This window comes from Parambassis ranga, chromosome 13 (assembly GCF_900634625.1).
Source record: "Parambassis ranga chromosome 13, fParRan2.1, whole genome shotgun sequence".
Lineage (NCBI taxonomy): Eukaryota > Metazoa > Chordata > Actinopteri > Ambassidae > Parambassis > Parambassis ranga.
Window position 1 is genome coordinate 13,644,066 of NC_041033.1, and position 19,503 is coordinate 13,663,568.

General features: G+C 38.4%; 2 protein-coding genes across 2 annotated transcripts; one reads left to right on the forward strand and one right to left on the reverse strand.

Moving 5' to 3' along the window:
- Positions 1-4,884: 4,884 nt before the first annotated feature.
- On the reverse strand, positions 4,885-9,764 carry il10ra (interleukin 10 receptor, alpha). Its single transcript, XM_028418778.1, has 7 exons — positions 8,458-9,764; positions 7,586-7,709; positions 7,239-7,414; positions 7,008-7,153; positions 6,720-6,894; positions 6,453-6,571; positions 4,885-6,308 (listed from the first exon to the last, which is right to left on the reverse strand). Exons 1-7 carry the CDS (start codon positions 8,693-8,695, stop codon positions 5,415-5,417), a joined length of 1,872 nt encoding a protein of 623 aa, XP_028274579.1. The 5' UTR covers positions 8,696-9,764; the 3' UTR covers positions 4,885-5,414.
- Positions 9,765-11,001: 1,237 nt separating this feature from the next.
- Positions 11,002-19,436, forward strand: tmprss13a (transmembrane serine protease 13a). The gene is made up of 13 exons (XM_028420521.1): positions 11,002-11,537; positions 13,726-13,900; positions 14,000-14,107; positions 14,479-14,664; positions 14,900-15,026; positions 15,487-15,582; positions 15,667-15,710; positions 16,369-16,531; positions 16,726-16,904; positions 17,316-17,414; positions 18,301-18,443; positions 18,521-18,673; positions 18,752-19,436. Exons 1-13 carry the CDS (start codon positions 11,520-11,522, stop codon positions 18,764-18,766), a joined length of 1,506 nt encoding a protein of 501 aa, XP_028276322.1. The 5' UTR covers positions 11,002-11,519; the 3' UTR covers positions 18,767-19,436.
- Positions 19,437-19,503: the final 67 nt, after the last annotated feature.

The following is a 19,503-nucleotide window of genomic DNA, read 5'->3' on the forward strand; positions in this document are numbered from 1 at the left end:
CATGACCTCACTTCCTTACAATTCATACATGAGGAAATAGTTGTTGATTGACTTTGAGAAGTTATTGCACACAAACAAAAAATTATTTATTTACAAATTAGTGTGAGCGTGTCCTTATAATGACTACTGAGCACTTCATTGCAGCTCAGTAAACCCTAGATTACTCTGCCTAAGACTAATTGTAGACATTTTAAACTTTATACCACCACCACAACCACTATAATATAATATATATATATATATATATATATATATATAATATACAATAGTTTCGCCTTGCTTGACATTAAGAACCTCTTGTGTCATGTTCCTCTCTCTCTCTTTCATCATCTCTGTCCTGTCTACCTCTTCGTCTCCTCCTCTACCCGGCCGGCTGTCAGCAGGAAGGTTTTTCCTTATGAGCTGTCTTATATTTAAAAATCATGTTAGGAATCCTATCGATATTGTTGTCCAGAATGGCAGAAAGCCAGCAATAGGGTGGAGATTTGATTCTGTGTTTATAAAATAATTGATTTATAGATAGTCTAGCCCAGATAACATTCAGAGTGTTGTGCTGCCTTTCTGAATGAGACTTTTACAGGGAGACTGAGGCCATGTCCTCTGAAGTTTAGAATATAAGTAAGAAATGCTGAGTCCACATGGTTCCTGACAGAACTTTATACATTTCAGATGAATGTGAGGGCGTCATGGACATTTTTGTCTACGACGCCTATCAGCAGCATTTAACACTGCAAGAATGTCATCATAATTCTCAGTATAAGTTTGAGATGTTTTAGATTTCTGTGCCGCTTACAAAAAGGAAGGCGTCTAACTCACATTGTAGGCTTGAACACAATCTGTGGCTGTACGTTTGCGGTTAACCTCATGATGTGAAGCAGATGAATCACTCATACAGGTTAGATAACAGGAAACTTTCCACCACTTGGAACGGATAACATCTTGTTTATGAGACACACATTAACATTGAACTTTACTGAACTAATAACGGTACCTCATCTGTTCATAAGACTCATATGTGGTAGGCCACCCACTGTTATTATGGGTATGTCTAGATCCTCAATGATGCAGAATTTGAGACAAGTTTATTTTAATAGAAATAAGATTTTTGATTTTTTAGAATACCTTTTTTCTCTCACTATATTTTCAGTGAATCTTGACAGAGATTTTGTAAGTCAGATTCAGATTTTTTGGATTTTCTCTATCACCCTGGTTCAGTTTGGTTTTATATAGCGTCTTCTCTGTTGTGTTCAGAGAAGTTGTGTTTTGACTTGTCAGCCAGCAGGAGTCTCAGTGCCCCGCCTAAATCAGGTGTCTTACCTACATGTAATTTCAATGAGGCTTCAGAACTTGATGATGATGGACATGATGCTTACTAATCCTGTTGAAGCATGTAGCATGGTGGTCTTCACAATGACTTGTGAAGTGCTAAAGAGTTTTGAAAGCTACTCATGACTGTCCATGGATGAACGACAGGCCATCCACTCTGCTCTTTAACATTTGCTAATGAAGGGAGGGTTAGTGGAAGAAGACGGACCGGTTTGAAAGAATGACTGGTATGGGGATATGGACAGGCAGACGTAGGTAAAGAACAAACAAGAGGACGTACTCTGTATTTGTTCTTTAAATTAAATACAATTTTGGGGTAAAAATCAAACAAGTGAGCGACAGAGCTCATCAGCACTCTGTAAGGACAGAAGAAGAAAAACAGGAGATAACAGCGTTCATTCTGGCTACTCAGCTATGGGGAATGGTGGTAAGAGTCTTTCAAATTGTAACTATCATTGTGACTAAGACTGTTTGTTCTGAATTTGTAGTTACAAGCAATGTTTTTAAAACGCTGAAGAGAATTTAGCCTTGAGGTAAAACATAAATGTTCTGCTCCTTCTTCTGCAGAGAAAAAAATCCATCCACACTCATTTCAGTCTCTAAAGACATTTAAAGGCATAGCAAGCGTGTCTCAAAGATTGATTTTCCAATCTTGTTTCATCAGAGGGAATATTTATTCATAACACACACATATAGAGAGAGCTAATTAGGGCCAGGAAACCAGATTCACTGTTTCAGTTGGCAATGATTTATGTCAGAAAGTCAATATCTTATACAAACAGAAGTTTTGTCATTCATTAGGCTTGTATATGATTCTATAAATGTTCATCTGAAAATCTGTTAAACTATTCCTTTAATTAAGTGAACATCTCTTTATTTGTATTTACAGAAAGCAGGGTAAACTCAACAGCAGTCGGTATTGCTGTGGGATTTGGGATTTTGGCAATCCTCTTCACCATTGGCATTGTACAATTCTGCTGCAAGTACAAATGCAAAAAGTGTAAAAAGTGCTGCAAGAAAAAAGGTGAGTGGAGCTTTAATGAGTCACTTCATTAAACTACAAAGGTCTGCTTTTCCCTTGCTTGCTGGGCACTCTCTTTTAACACTCTTTTTTTTGTTTACATATTTAAGTGCAAGGAATATGACCTAGCTGTAAACCTACAATACAATAAAACAGCTATGTTTTTGTAGAAAAATACATTCATTTAATTTTTTTCCTCATACTTTAGAGTCATCTTTGAAAGACAAAGTGCTCACGTAAGTACATTTTTCCAGACTGTCAAATACAATTTTGCAAGTTTTGTTTCCTCTTTTAAAACTGCTGTGTGGTTGTATAGCTTACATAGGTATGTTTTATTTCATGTTTTTTTATTTTACAGCAAAGTTGGCTTGAAGAAGTCCCCTCCTCCCTTTTCCATCAGCAATGCTATAAAATAACAACCTGGTGGCATTTGATTCTAGCAAATACTGTCTCTCACATCTACACATCGCTTACTGTACCCTGTTTTGAATATGTATGTTAGCAGTTTCACTTTGTATAGACAGTATAATTGATGTTAATGTTGTATAAACACAAATACGAGGGGAATTTACCATTTCATTTCCACTTCTGTCTTTTGTGCGAGGCTATGCTTATGTTTGGACACCATGTACCATGTCTTTGAAACTAAATTCCTACTTTTGTCATATTAAATATGATAATATATGTGTAAATAGATATATGTACTTGCATTTTCGTTCTGAATCAGAATCAGAATTGTGTTTATTGCCATGTAAGTGAAGAGGTTTCACACTAAGAATTTGCCTTAGTGATTTAGTACATACATAAAACAAGTAAATATATAATTAGAAGCATGCATGGGGTAATATAAAATAAAGTAAAACAAGAGTAATCTAAACAAAAAAAAGCCTATTATTTGACATATGAGTTTAAGATAGCTTCTTGGTGCCATGGGAAATGTTGTGGTCTCTTTTGATGCATACATGATTATGCAGAGGCACGTACACATACCACAGAGAACAGGTTCAGTGCACTGCGATGAGTTTTTGATGCAGAATATCAACAGCCCAGCCACAGAAAGCAGGCGGAACAGTTTTCTTGTAAGGTGCAGGTGACTTCCCTTCAAATTTAACACAATGGCTTTGTGATACTTTCTGTTGTTGGTGGAACTTCTCTGTCTCATTGTTTTTTCCTTTTATGAAACTAAAACATGTTTGTCTGTATCAGATTGTTTTTCTGATAACACCTGTTAACAACACATTTTCACAGTAAAACAAGCCTCTGTGTGTGTTGATGCCATATTTACTATTCCTCTGTCTAGGCATTACAAAACACTTATAAAAGTCCCTTAACAGTAGTCCACAAAATTTCCATCTACTTGTTTAAGTGTGGCATAAATGTGTTACTTCATTCTGTTTTTTTAACAATCCAAAATATTCTATGCAGTAACCTTTCACACAAAATAACTGTCATTTCGCCTGTGAATAGCACATGAAAGCATTTTTTTAAGAAATGCACAGGACTGTGCAGATTCGCCCCAAATACTAATGCACAATGTTTAAAGAACTTCCCCTCAGGGATAAATAAAAGGAATTCTGATATGATACATGGTTACATTTTTGCTAATGGAACATATGGCCATATTGCCTGACATACGGCAATCTATTAGGTTTATAATATATATAATGTATTGCCTGAAATGAGGCAAAGTAAAGGTAAAGATCCTTTTAAACACGCAAATTTATAACATTAAACAAGCGAGTACCTGTCCCCATGGACTTGTAGAGATCCAGACACACCACCAGGTGTTCACTTAATGTGTGATAAATAGATTTAGCATATAATATACCTATGAATACCGTGCACCATGTTAGTATTAATACCTTACTGCAGTTTATACTTTATCAAAACTGTTGGTTAGGATTAGGAAAGGAAGACTGTTTTAGGTTGAAACTTTCATATTACATGACAAACTTCCTTTCCCTTCCTCTGTCTTTGACATTTTTTTTTAGCTACCATAATGACAAATCCCAAGAAATCATGGGAGAGTTTTTGGTATGACAACAAGAGGGCTGTTAGCTACACTTAAACAGAGGTATTATACTTGAATGAATATTCAGTGTTGATTAAAAATATTGTTTGGTATCAGTGATGGGACTTTTTTGAAATGGAGGCTGAAAGTGTTTGCTTCTAAGTTTAGCCTCGAAACCACAGCCCTGCTTCCTTTACAGAATTTGCATGGGGATCCCAAGTACAGCTATCATAGAGTGTATCTCAGTGTATACTGTGTAATGTGTATTTTCCAGTATCACCCTAATGTTTCAGGGTTTTCCTTGTGCTTGTGCTTAGTCATAGTTCCTGAAATCAACAGTATTTCATGTGTCTAATTATTTCTGTGTCTATAATTTACAGAACAGTCTAAGCAAAAGTTTCATTTGTTTATATGATCATCTAATAAATAGTTACACCAGGGGCAACCAGGGGAAAAGCTAAAAGACATGAAAAGAAAGAATTGATATGTGTTTTGTTTGAAAAGCATCATTCATTATTAACTACTAAAGCATGAAAGATTTTATTTGTAGTTCATTTAACATAATTGTTGATGTTTAGAGCTCAGGAACTCCACAAGTGTGTAACTGCATTTGGGTATTATAGTTGGTGTAGGTGCAAGCTCAAAATATCCAAAAGTACGTAACTGTCAAACGGTTTCTCCTAGTGCTCCCCACACCAGTTTCATTTCCGGCATGAAGCCCTGTAGTCAGTTGTAAACATACCCAGTGAGATGGCATTGATTCAGGTCTTCACGCGCCTGTAAAAGCCACCAAAATTTTAACCTACAGCTTCAAGTTGCCACGTCATGTGGTCTAACCTCTTTTTTCTTCCTATGCTCAACAACAGTCTTTTGCTTGCTTTCCTCCCAAAGTTCTCTCTTTTATTCTTCAGGTTTTTCATACTGGAGCATTTCATCACATGCTAGTGCTTATCTCATGATTATATGTGTGTCATCATGTAGGAAATAGGAGTGTACATCGTGGCAATCTGTGTCAGCTTGGTTTTTATAAATAGTGTTCTTATTTCACACAGTCTATCAGTCAGTATTCAGCTGTACGTCACAGAGAGAGAGGGACACATTGTTCATGTTCAAGTCCTGCCCACACTTAACAGGGTTTAGTGGTGACAGAGATGTTAGCAGAGGAAATGCCTCATCCAAATGTACAAACGTTGGTTCTAAGTCCTCTATTGTGATGGTGTCCATTTTGGCTTTCCTAGAGTAACCAGAAAATGTCATCGTTCCCCTGTAAAGGTCCTGTATATCAGATTTTCTGGCTGGTAGCCCATTTTCAATGCACACCGATCTGTATTGTTTAATCATTTCAGTTCCATAATGGCCTTCTCTATGACACCAAGTGCACTGTCCAGCTCCTGAACAGATACATGACTGAGGCCCAGCTCTGTAACCTGTGACAGCTTCAGCCAGCACAGAGTCTGGAAGTATTTGTTTAAACATGTCCACATCTGTGCAGACATGGGTCTGTACAGTTTGGGGGCTCTGGCGTTGATACTCGCCCCCAACGACACACTCTGTTAGGACCTCACTGTCCTGTCCAAGCAGATTCATTCCCAGCCCACTGTCTTCCTGTTTCTTAACTGAATCCGTATTGGTCCTTTCATCTTGCAAGGGGTAATCCGTCTCACTGCCAATGGAGCTCTCCGGTCCGCCCATGCTCCCACAGCCACTGTCCTCTTGTCTCATTGGAGGACTTCCTCCATTATTTGGTGACTCCATGCTGACCCCACTGTCCATGCTTGTCCTCCTGTCCTCGTCCTCGCCATCCTCTATTACTGTAACAAGTGTCACTGGGTCATTAATACCATTTTTCAGTTCAGTTCTGTGACTGGAAAGGAACCATCCTTTGTCTGTAACCACCTCCATAGTCCCTTCTCCCACAGAGAGTGGAAGCCAGCCACTTACAGGGGATTTCTAGACAGGAAAGACAAAGCAACAGGGTTAGTTTTGACCTATGATTCAGTTTGGTGTGGCTAATATGAAGAACGTGATATATTAACTAGCTTCTAGACATTTCTTGCTTCTGATTTCCAGTTTTCTGTCATTTGATGGACTCACCAGTGCAGCAGGTGTTTTTTCTGGATGTCGCAGATAACACAAGAGGATAACCACTATAATAGCAATGATTAGCAGAGCACCCAGAAAGAACAAGGATGATACAGCAATTATGAACCATTCTGAAAAGAGAAAAAAATGAAACGAATAAATGTCAGGGTAGTAACTGAACTTATATCCTTGTGACAGATAGAAATCTTGCTGCTTGTTGTTCAGTGTTGTTGTCTTTTGGCTGGGCATCAGAAAGTTTTTTTTTGTTTTTTTTTTTACCTTGGTTTGGCAGCAGCAGACACTGTTCTGGGGATACACTACTGATGGGGAGGGCTCCGTTGGTCTGTGCTTTGATGCGGACACAGTACTCTCTCCCCCAGTGGAGGGAGGTGAAAATCTTAGTCCCTTCATCCTCTTTATCCATATTGTCATTTATAAGGTATGCTGTGGTATTCTGGAAGATAAAAGCAAACATTTATTTATTTGTTGCATTGAGAACGTTGTGTTTTAGACATGGGGTGTGATGTTTCAAAAAAATGTACTTTTAGGCACAGGTCTGACACCCACCTTGCTATTTTGTCCTCTTTCTTCCAAGTAGATGGTGTAGGTGAGGCCAAAAGGATATAAATGTTTCAGAATGGGTTTTTGGTGAACATGTACTGTTAGTGTGCTGGATGTTGCATACAAATTGAATGTGGGAGGCTTCAATTTTCCTGTGAAAAAAAAAAGACTTTATCACATGCCCAGATTATTACCCAACTGCATCACACTTACTTATCAAAGACAAATTATTCTTACCTGTATTTAGGAGAAATTTCTTAAACTTCCAGTCAGACACATCATCCTCTGTAGCCAACTGAACTCTGACCTTGTAGCCAGAGCGATAGTCAGGTATAACATCATCAAGGTTGCAGTAAGTCTGTGTGATCCTTGTGCATCTAACTAGCATAGCCCAGTCATCATTACCTACGTACCTAAGGGCCGGAAAAAAAACATCAGTCAGGAGTTTACATAGAGTTGAGTCATTTATGCAGAGACAGAAATAAAGAACTATAGGGACTGCTTTGAATTGCAAAACAGCAGCAAGGAAGATGCTGCAGTTGTGTTGTAAAAATGTAAAGCTGATATGTGTAGGGTGAACATACCTTGCCAGCTCTACATTGAACCAGGAGTTCAAGGGAGCATCTGCAGGATACTTCCAAAGCACTGTCACCTCATCCTCCACAATATTCACCTCCAGATTATCAGGCTGAGGTAAAATAGCTGCTCCTAAAATAAAAAAACAGGGGTGATAAGAGTTAGGATTAAGATTAAATACCTTTATATTTGTCCCATAATGGGGACATTGCATTATTGCAAAGATAAAATAGCAAAAAGTAAGATAAGTTAAAACAATATGCATTATAATGTGAACTACCAAAAAAAAATACATAGAGTTAAAATAAGAGTAGGATACAGCATATGGGTAACTACCAATAAATAAAAATGCAATAAAGTAATGATAACATATTAACAGTATTAACAGGTATTGTACAGTTGAATGGAGGTAGAAGTGGTTTGTGGTTGATTAACATCTGGTATTACAAAATTATTTTTAGGTCTCCATATGTAAAACACTGAATATTTGTCCATATTTGATTTCAAAATATAAATCACCTAAATGTAAGCCAAAGACAAAAGGAGGCCACAATCTCACAAATCATACATAAAATCTCTCATAATTGTGACCCAATATGATAATTGTTGTTTTTTTGTTTGAGTTTTACCTATTTCTGCTTTACCGTTGGGTAGATTTTTATTGAAATAGATTGAAATAGATTGAAATAGATTTATGGATTTATAAGCATGTTATAAATTATTCATATTACCAACAGTGATTCAAATGTTAATGAATTGATAATAAGCATTTGATAAAACAATAATAAAATACACTCAAGATACAATATAGTGGATTAATCCACTAATTAATCTGGATTATGAATCATATCATTATGAAGATAATGTATAATAAAATTACCTGACACATATTTCATGTACAGAAAAAGAAAGAAAAAATGTGGCATCTTCATGTTGATATCTGTAAAAAAAAAGTTGAAATCCACAGAAGATCTGCCAACAGTCCCGTAATCCAAACCCTCAATGTATAAAGACCTTTGCGTCGTATAAACGTTGAGAGTAGTGTGAAGCAGCTGGTCTCTGACTGCCTCTGTTACAATATGTTGAACAATCCAGAAGAGGTGGCTGGCTTTTCTCATAGTTATTTACATAGTTCTCCCCAAACGCCTTCCTTTCTCAACTCTCCCCTCCCTCTGATGATGAGTTTCCTGTTGTGGCTGCACCAGTGACGCTGCATTAAGTTTCAACAAAAAAAAAACTTCCTTCCTCTTTTGCTATTTCTTTTCCCCTTTCCACAATCGGAGCATGAAGTGTAAACTGGTAATAAACATTCTCAGGGAAAACACAGCTGGGTTAAATGTGTTTCAGAGACAAGAAAAGGGAAGCGTTGAGGAATTCCCCGTTCACTTTTGTTAAAAATATACAATTTATATGCATTACTTCTTCTCTTATGCCTTGGATTGCCTGTGTTGACCCATCTATTGCCATGCCTTTGTGTGATTATTGGTCTGTGGTGCAAAAAGCAAAATTAGTAGTGATCAAAGGGAGTCAAGCACTTGATGACTCATTGTGTTATACGTTATTAGTACGCAACCAAATTAGTCATATAAAGAATTAAGGACGGTTTATCTTCAATATGTAAGGGCACTGTGACCTTTTTAAAATTGTATCAGGAAACTGAAACCGTCTGCCCTATGCACAAAAAACACCAGTTTAACAAGTTGCCATTTAACTTCAGATTTCAAAATAAGATATGTGATATAATGGTTATTGGGAATGTGTGTTGTTTTGTTTTGTTTTGTTTTGTGATACTTATAAATAGCTATTTTCACACCTAAGCAGTCTTTTTTTACAGTACAGCAGTGTCATCCAGACAATTCAGCAAATGCTTTGCTTACATCTTTCATCTCATATATTAATGCAGTAAATTATATCTGAACTAAAACCATTGATAAGATCACAGGCTTCATGTAACACAGGCCACATTGGCTGTAAAACTACATTGGGGAAAAAAAGCATTAACATTTGCATTTATTCAAGGATGGTGGGGGGAGCTTTCAATTCTGAGAAAGTCCTTTTCTTTTAAGTACATCAAATTATGTTCTTTTGGTTTCTCACCTCCTCTTCACGTGTGACTGTTTGAGTTCCTGGTAAATGAAAATGCTCCGTGCACACTAAACCACTCTCAGTTTTTATATCACCTTTAGGTTTTAGGTCTCTCTGACTGACATACAACTGCTGAGTAAGTCTGAGCCGTGTCTATTTAAAATGTCAGAGATCAGCTGCTGCTCTTCAGACCGGGCTTTTCCCACTCAGTATGAAAAAAGTACCCAATGTCTACATGCATGTAGGAAGTGAGTGTCTATATAACATCGCCCCCTGTTGGTCTTAGAAGGTATAGTGATAGTAGTTTTTACAATTTAGCTTAACCCACAAAGATACTGACAGTTTGTCTGACGCTGTAACACAGTTCTACATATTGGCACTTTAACATTTAACACATGTTGATGTCCTCTGTCTTTTTCAGGAGACTGTTCCTGTTTTCTAAACTTAAAAAAATATATGACAGCGCATGCATGTTTTTAATTGGCTGGTCTATATTTGTGGCTTAGCAAGCTAGCTATCATGCAAACAAGGCTGCAGTTAGCTGACTAGCTAGCTGACTAGCAACAAACTAGCAATTGTTCAACCAGGCCACGACTTAGTTTTTAAAGCCAGAATCCTGGAATACAACTCTAAATAATCTATTTCTTTATGTGCTTTCCTTTCCTCCCAAACAGTTTCTGTTTAGTTTAGTAGTTCATTCCAAGTATGTAATAAATAAACATGTACACATACACAACGTACACAAGAGAAATGTTCATACTTTATTCATTAATAATTTATTTTGGAGACATTTTATCTTTCTTTAGAGTACAAAATTATGAAAAAAGAGGAGAAATGGGGAGACAGATTAATGTTCCAACATAGTCTTTGGCCAGGTGCAAATCTGGGACAGTGTGGTTACAGTACGTGGTGTGTGTCTTAGGCCACAAGTAACCACAGTGTCCCACATTTAGAGTGATCTGTTATACACAAAACAGGGCTCTCACTACCAGTTCAGCCAGGACGGAGTTGATACAGACTAGATAAGAATAAGAGTAATTTATGGGTGAAAGATGCAGGAATATAATACATTGCATCAAATGAAGTGAGAAATACTGCACTAGCATAGTGGGTTTCCAGACCCAAACAAATAATAGTCATTCAAATATTATGTTAATAGACAAGGAATGACGAGTGATGCATATTCTAATCTAAGTGAAAGCACGAGGGAAAATGAAAATGGGAGAAGCACCAGTTACTGCAAGCGGAACCAGGGAACATATGGAAAGAGAATGTAAAAGGAGAACCCCAATTTGGTAGACAGAAAACTTTTATCAAAAAACTTCTGCAGATATGAACCAGTGTAGGAGCAGAAATCCTGCGCAGAGGCCAAGACAGAGATTAATGAAAAACATTGAATCAAGGTTCATTTAAAACTGTTCCTGTATCCTCTGAAAATAGGAGGCCATATTGGCTCAGGACCCTGACAGCTCAACTGGTGTTATTTGAGCCAAAATGGAGCCTCATATTGTGAGAGCAGCTTTGGTAGTGTGTGTTTGAAACAAAACCGGTCTGACAGGTGGGAAACTAGTGCATTGGACACACCCATTAGTGTGAAGAAAATAATGGACTGAGAGAACGATGGAGGCTGGAGGTGGGAGGTGTTAGGGAGTGAGGGGGAACAGTATGCCTAGCTGGTATTGCTTGCTTGAAGGTCAGTCATAAACACATTGTCTAACACAAAGGAGAGAGGAGAGGTGTTTAATGTGGCACCACCATGCTCTAACCACTGCTCCGTGACTAAGTAAACCTGGATCTGAACAAGCTCCACCCACCCAGTTTTACCTCCACTCTCCACTTTTTGCTGTTTTGAGTCCAATGGCAAAGATTGACCCGGTAAGTTCTTACTTTCTTTGAGTTCTTTGAGTTTCTTTTTGGTCAAAATTTACTCTGTGTTTGTGTTGTTTGGACTTTTCTTTGACTTGAACATCCTTCCAAGTAATCATCACACTTTCTGCTTAGTCAGCACTCACATGTCACTCGTGCATGATCGTAGGTTTACCTGCTTCTCTGGTTGAGCTGGAGTATTTGTGTTCATTTTAAAGTTGTGTAGCTCCCCAAGAAAAGTGCTGATCAGTGCAGAGGACATAATCTGAATTTAGATGTTTTTTGTTTGTTCCAGTATTTGTCAGGCAGCATTTGTTATGGGGAGTTTCTGCTTAAGTTTCTGTTTAGTTCACACCTGTTCTTCATGTATAATCCAGTTATACAGTGATGTACCATCTCAAAAATCTGTCATGAGCAAAAACAGTTCCCAGCCTCGTGGCTGTTTATCATTATAGTTTATCAGAACTATTTCAACACATAAACAGTAACAACCAGAATAAACAGTCGACCCGTAGCTTATATCTACTAAACAACAGCTGAACCAGCACTTCAAACCTGTGAGTTTTGTTTTGTATTGAAGGATGTAAGTATAATGGATTTTTGTGTGGTTTACTTTCTGGTTACGTTTTGATTTACTGTTTATTAAAACTAACATATTTTAGCATTGGTGTACTCAGACCACTATGTTTATGCTTAATTGTTTTTTCATACAGGTTGGGCAACTAAACATAAAGAAGCACTTTAGTTTCCTGTTTCATCTTGGCTAGTGGTGTAACTGTATATTTCATGCTTATTGTTTGAGTGAAATATCGACCTTTCATGTGTCATGTGAACCCCTAATTTTTCCAGTATTTTTCCATGATGATGGCTGACGGATAAACTGCAATATGATCACTAGTGCGATACTGGGAAATATGATGAACCCACACCTCCACCTATTTTTTGCTTAGCCATAGGCGTGTTTTGACACTTGATAGCATACAATACAAATGGTCTTATGAAACTCCTTTGTTAGGGAGTCCACCTGCAGTTTTCAAGTTTGATTCCTTTATTTTTTGACAACAAAATTTGCCCCCCCCCCCCCCCCCCCCAAGTTTATTAAGGTTTGATCCTAGTGATGAATGGAGAGAGGTCATGACATCTATAGAAGAAGAAGAAGAGGAACTAAATCTAAACATTTTACTGAACTGATCAATCTGTTGAAATCATAAAACTACACCTACTTAAAAGAACATTCTCCTCTGGATTTATTACTCATAAACATTTGCCTCTTATCATTTTCTGTCACCTTCCGTGACTCCTGACATGGCGGTGCACGCATGTGATCAGGCCTATTTATGTTCAGACAAGTTTAGTCACATAACTTTCTACATTCATGAACTCTCCTAACTGCATTCTTCATCCCACCGAACTTTATAATACTACAATAAGCACACTCAAGCCATGCACATCAATATATCAGCCTAGTTTTGAAGAGAATCTGAGAATTTGGGGTAAACTATTCTTTGTTGCCAGTGAGATGACAAGAATGACTGCACTTTTTTACACATTAAATTACTGTAGTAGTTCACTGATTAGTTTTAGTTCATTATTTCTAACTACATTCTGATAGATAGGAAGTAGAGGATTGTTTGAACAATTAAAAAATGCAGAAAAAGACTTTAGTAGTAGACGGAAAGGACAATCACACACAGTCATAGGCTCCTGGAAGAATGAGGAAATGATTTAGCTGTGTTGTCCGGTAGAATTTCAACCAAGGTTTTTTTTTTATTGCTTCTCCCTATCTCTCCTCAGTTATGTACAAATTTACCTACCTGTCCCAAAAAAATTCGACCACTGATTAAGTTCTTTGTGTGAAATATTTGATATGGCTACTGGGAGGTCATGGACAAAGGGAGGCAGACAAGATATCATGAACAGAAATAAGGAAGTGAACTGTTAAACATGATCTTTCAGACTCTGTTGCCAGGATACATATGTCTTTGTGCTTATGCGGTTGTTGCCCTGGTGTAGACTTAAACATGGACTTGATAATAGTGGTAGGATTGCATGGAGGACAATGGGTTGTGTGCACTGCCTTGGCAACCACAAATATGCAAGTGAGCTGCTCATCTATCAATGATATTATTATAACTGTTAAATATAGAATGGTGCCTATTGTCTTACTGTCTTGTTTTTTCTCAACTTTTCCCCTCAGGAAACACCCCCTCCTCCCTACTACTCTGTGGCTGTGCACACTCAGCCCCCCCTCAAGCCTTATGAAGAGGTGGTATATGGCTTGGGCCCTGGTGTGATACCCCCTGCCCACCCACATTACATCCCCCAGTACCCACCACCCGTTGTTGCTCCCCAGGTCACACAGTCTAGCATACGTAAGCCATATATATTATACATATTTTCCAGACAATACACTGAATTTAGGTGTAGAAAGGAAATGGATCCTTACTGTGTGTTTGTGTTTATGTGTCCAGCACCCAGTAAGAGAAAGAGATGCTGTCAGAATAATGCACAGTGTTACGGCGGGTGGGGATCAGCCTTATTGGTGCTTGGTCTGCTGGGACTGGCCATCTGGCTTGGAGGTATACTTTGTTTATTCACAACTGTTGTAATTATATGCAATGTACAGTACATGTTAGTACATGTTTTTGTGGCCGGTGCATCTGACGATAGATTTTAAGTTAAAATAATTGAGACTATATTAGCATTAAAGAGACTTTAGAATAGAAATTACTACTTCTGTTTGCAGCTTTATATACCAGGTAAGCCTCCATCATAAACAACTTTTACCCATAAGAATGCATTCAAAGAATATATTGTTTTATCTTTATAGTGTGAAAGCTTGCATTTTCAGTCATTGGATTCCATTTAAGATGTATGTTTTAATTTAAATTTGATTTCTAGATTTTGTGCTGCACACAACTGTAACTACACCCTTTTTATCCAACCACAGTTCGTTATGGCACCAGGCTGGCAACACACGCAATCCATGATGAAGATGATGATGATGATGACAGTGGCCGTGATAATGACAGATATGAAAACCTTCCCTTGCCAAGCTTCGACACCTGCTCCAACAATACCATCCAATGTGACGCAATAAGAGACTGCCGACTGGGCGCAGATGAAGCAAACTGTGGTGAGTAGGCACTCATGCAGGCCCGCAGGCCCTGCAAGCATTCAACTAATATGAGCAGATGGTAAGGAGGGAAAGACATTTGACACCCAAAAGAATACCTTTAAAATACAACAATCTATGTCCTTACCTTGTATAATTCTTCACATTACATTACATTACATTCACATGTCAGGGAATTGCCACTAAACACATGTGACGTATCGTTTTTTTTTCTCTCTCTTCATGTCTTCTACAGTGCGGTTTGGTGCAAACAACGGCCTACAGGTCAGGACATCTCAAGATGGCCGCTTCTTACCAGTGTGTTACAGAGGCTGGGATCAGAGCTACGCCAACCAGCTCTGTGCTCAGCTAGGATTCAGAAAGTAAAATAAATAAATAAATAATTTCTCCTAATTCTGTCAAATCTAACCTAATTGTTGTTAAGTATCACACAATGGATGGATGAAATGATTTAGGGCAGGGGGAATTCTGAAAAATATTTTGCTCCAGGACTAAAGCTAAAAATATTTTTTACCACCACTGCTAATAATCATTCGGACTAACCTAGTCTGTTAACCAGACCCATTTTTACAGCAGCTAGTGAACATGCAGGTTTTTATTACCAAACTGTGATTTCCCCACTGAGTCCCAATCTTATTTCTCCTCACATGCTGCTGTGTGGTTCGGTTTGAATTGATTCTCCACAGGTATCACTTGAGTGTCTCAGTGTGACGGAAGTAAAATGAGTTTCCAGACCTAATCAGGCATTGATTTAACAAATTGTCTCTGTATGTGAAAGTTTATCTCTCCAGCTTTCTGAACTGGCCTTCTCTCCATCACCAGGTCATATGTCACCAAAGCAATTCAATCCCCGGAGTCCGTCGCTTTAACACTGATCAGCAGATCCTCTTCTCCTATCCAGGGTCTGGTAAATGTCAGGTATATATCTCATCATGTGAAAGCTATATTTTGTCATTATTCTTGTTGCAAGTGTTCATGTTAGCTGACCTGTTTTTGCAATAGTTCTTCCTGTCCGAACCAGGAGACTGTCTCCCTGCAGTGTGTGGGTAAGGAGCCTCCATCTGTTCCCACAGTCATGTGTCACATGACCTCTCTCTCTCTCTCTCTGTCTGTCTTTGCCTCTGTCCCATACACAGTGCATATGACTGCTCATCCGACCTCTTGCCACCGCAAGAACTAAACATGTGCGGTCACAAGCGTTGTACAAAATTACATACAAACTAAACTACAAATACAAACTAGTGGCACTTATTAATCAGGTTAGATCACAATAATCCTTGATATGATAGCCTGCTGGCATACTGCTTAACAACAGTGCTGCTTTTGCTCTTCATTACACTGTTTCATAGATGGATATACTTCGTTAATCCCAAACTGGGAAACATCACTGTTGCAGCAGCAATGTACAAAATAAAATTACAAATAAAACTATTAAATATTAAAAACACAAAGTACACTAACTCAAAGCTCCCAGCTGTCTGCTGGTGGTTAGTGTAACTATTGCATCCTAAACAACATTATTGGCCTTAGGTGTCTATTGACACAACATTGGCAGTTCCCTGCAAAGACAGATGATCTCTAATGGGATCGCTGATCTAACCTGTCTCATACCTGTTTTATCCTGTATATCCCACATCTATAATTATTTAGTTCTGTAGAGAGGTGACTGAAACTGACTTTTGTGTGTGTGTGTGTCTTTTCCAGACTGTGGTCGGCAGCCATCTACATCCAGGATCATTGGGGGCAGCATGGCTAAGACAGGTCAATGGCCTTGGCAGTTGTCGCTCCACTTTAAAGGATCCCACGTCTGTGGAGGAGTCTTGATCTCTCCTGATTTTGTGCTGACTGCTGCCCACTGTTTCCCAAGGTGATTGACACAGAAAGCAGCATCGTTTCCACACTGCAAAAACTCTGCCTCAGTAAACTTGCCTAGTCTTGAAATATAATCATTGTAAATAAATACATTCTTCATCTGCAGTTCACAGTATTATATGCTAAAATATTAGGTGCATCTGTATGAATCCATTGCTTTTGCCTGAGCAGTCTCTATTTGTGTCATAGCGGCAACAAGGCTGCTCTCGTCCCTGATAACTGGAAGGTGTATGGTGGACTGTTGTCCTTGAACAACCTACCTCAGCCCTACCTGGTGAAGAAGATCCTAGTCAACGAGAACTACAGCAGCAAGACTAATGATCAAGATGTCGCTCTACTTGTGCTTAAATCTCCAGTTGTTTTCAATGGTCAGTCACATCTCCATTTTATTTAAATGTTTGCTCCAGATAGACAGCTTTGCATGAGGCGACAGAGGCTGTAGATGGTAGGAGGAAGTATTTGTAAAAATTATGTAATGCAGCCAAGTTGGAGATGGACTAGCTTGAAAATATGGTCTGACACAGGTAGATGGCATCTGGTAACAACTAATTATCACTCTGCCCTTTAGACACCCTTAAACAAATTGTCAAATTTCTATAACCTTTGCAAATTACAGAATAAAACAGAGTTGTCAAGTACAGTGTCTGTGCTCCGATCACATTCATACTTGTAATCTGATACGGCCAGCCCACAGTGCGTTCGTGTGTGTTTATTATCTATCTACAGTACTATCTGTTGACGTGTTAAAAACAATAAATACATCTTTTTGTGTTGTACAGATAAAGTTCAGCCAGCTTGTTTGCCAACGTATGACCAGCGTTTTGCTCACGGAACACATTGCTGGACTTCAGGCTTTGGCATGACTGACCCAGGTTCAGGTAAGCTTTAAAATGTAGTCACAGAAGTACATAATAAATGTAACAACTGACATAGAATCACATTGTTTTTATTTTATTTATGAACAATTCATTGTTGTATACTTACATAAAGACATGCAACAGCCAGGCAATCATAGAAAGTCCCCAACCATAGTATGATACATACATATCAAATATTAAGGACAGATGAGAGTACAAATGTGTCTTAACTTCTTTTATACTGTCTAAGATGTATAATGACATTATTTTTTAAACATCACAAGGCAATACAACTACGATTAAACTACAATAAAGAACAAATGAATGCATCAAGATAGGATCACACATCTCTGTCGGTGAACGCATTAACTGGCAACAGGAATACAGTCAGACCAGACAAACCACTCTGGGGAATGATGGAAGTCAAGCAGATACTTATCAAACAAAGTGCAGGCAAGCAGAACACAAGAAAATAACATTCGGACCACAAAGGGGATCAAAGATTAGTTAGGGTGACTAAGATCTGTTGTTTCTAATGTAGTTAAAAATATACTCCACAGTAAAGACAAGTGCAGCTGTAGAACTTAAAAAAGCTCCATGATTAACAGATGAATTGCAGACTGAAAAGGAAAGAATGAAGATTAAGTGTTGCTATGGTGTAAAGTCAGATATACTGTGGTCAGTCACCATTCTACATGTTTAAATGAGGAAGAACGAGTTAATGAGTTTGCATCTTAGACTTCCAGAGAGTGAGCTGCTTCTTCATCTTGGTTGCAAAATAGGGTGGGTGTTCCTGGATCTCAGGGATCTATAATGACTTATGATTACATAAAACAGAAGGTAGTGTCTGTACATGTGTGTAATGTGAGCTGTGTATCTCTCCTTTTATTCTTTTTTTCCAAAAAAGGCACTGTCTCTAGGGACTTGATGGAAGTTACAGTGGACATCATCGACTCCCAAGTGTGTAACGGTCGCAGTGTCTATGGAAACGCAGTGACAAAGAACATGATCTGTGCTGGGGACCTAGAAGGAGGCAAAGATTCCTGTCAGGTGAGTTTAGCAATCACACGTTTTAAACATCCGGTAAACCTTAGAGTAAAATGTTTTTATGAACTATGTGTCTTCAGGGTGACAGTGGTGGACCTCTGGTGTGTCAGGGAGACAGCCGTTGGTTCCTGGCGGGGATCACGAGCTGGGGAGCTGGCTGTGGTGATAGAAACAAGCCTGGAGTGTACACCAGAGTCAGTAGTGTTCTGCCCTGGATCTATAGCAGTATACAGGTAAGAATGGAAGGAGCAAACACGTAAAATAGTTACAGAACATTGACATCCAGTTCACCATATCAAATGCTCCTGCAGCAAGAGAGGCCGTGATGTCCCCTGTACCTGCTGCTGGTGGACTACTTCCCCTCTTTCCCAATGATGTCGTGCTATGGGTGGATTTACGTAGTAGAAGAATATACCAAGGAGATACTGTAGACTGAAAGATGGTTTGAGGGAGAAGCAGCACGACAAATTGCACGTTGAGCACAATAATTCTGGGATCTGGGTACTCTGCATCATCTACAGTATACATTTATTTTATCACATGACCAGTAGCTGATTATTGAACCAAAGTAATGCACTGACTGCAGTCTTGCATTCTTGATTTTATTCCTCTCAGTCGTACACATTAAACTTAAAGCTAAAAAGCGGCTGACCCTTCCATGCTAATGAATTCCAGTCAGTCGACTCTACTGTGATCTACTTGATTATATTCTTTACAAATTATAACTATAGAGGTGTGTTTTTTTCTCAGGGACACATCTCAGGCTTTTCAATGTTGATCATTGTTTACTCTTTTTAAATGCTACTTTATATATTCAATTTGTGAAGGAAAAAAAACAGTGTGACACATGACTCATTTACTGAGCTGGGACTCCCCTCCTCTTTATATTTACAATGTGATTTTTTTTGTGTGTGTGTGTTTCATATTTATGTTTATATCATTTACTGTGGGAATAATGAGCACTGTACACTCAAATAAAGAGAAGGCAAATCCTTATTGTGGAGTTGATTAATTGGTGAGTGTAATAGTGGGTGGTCTATGGTGCGTGTACGTGTGTGTAGAG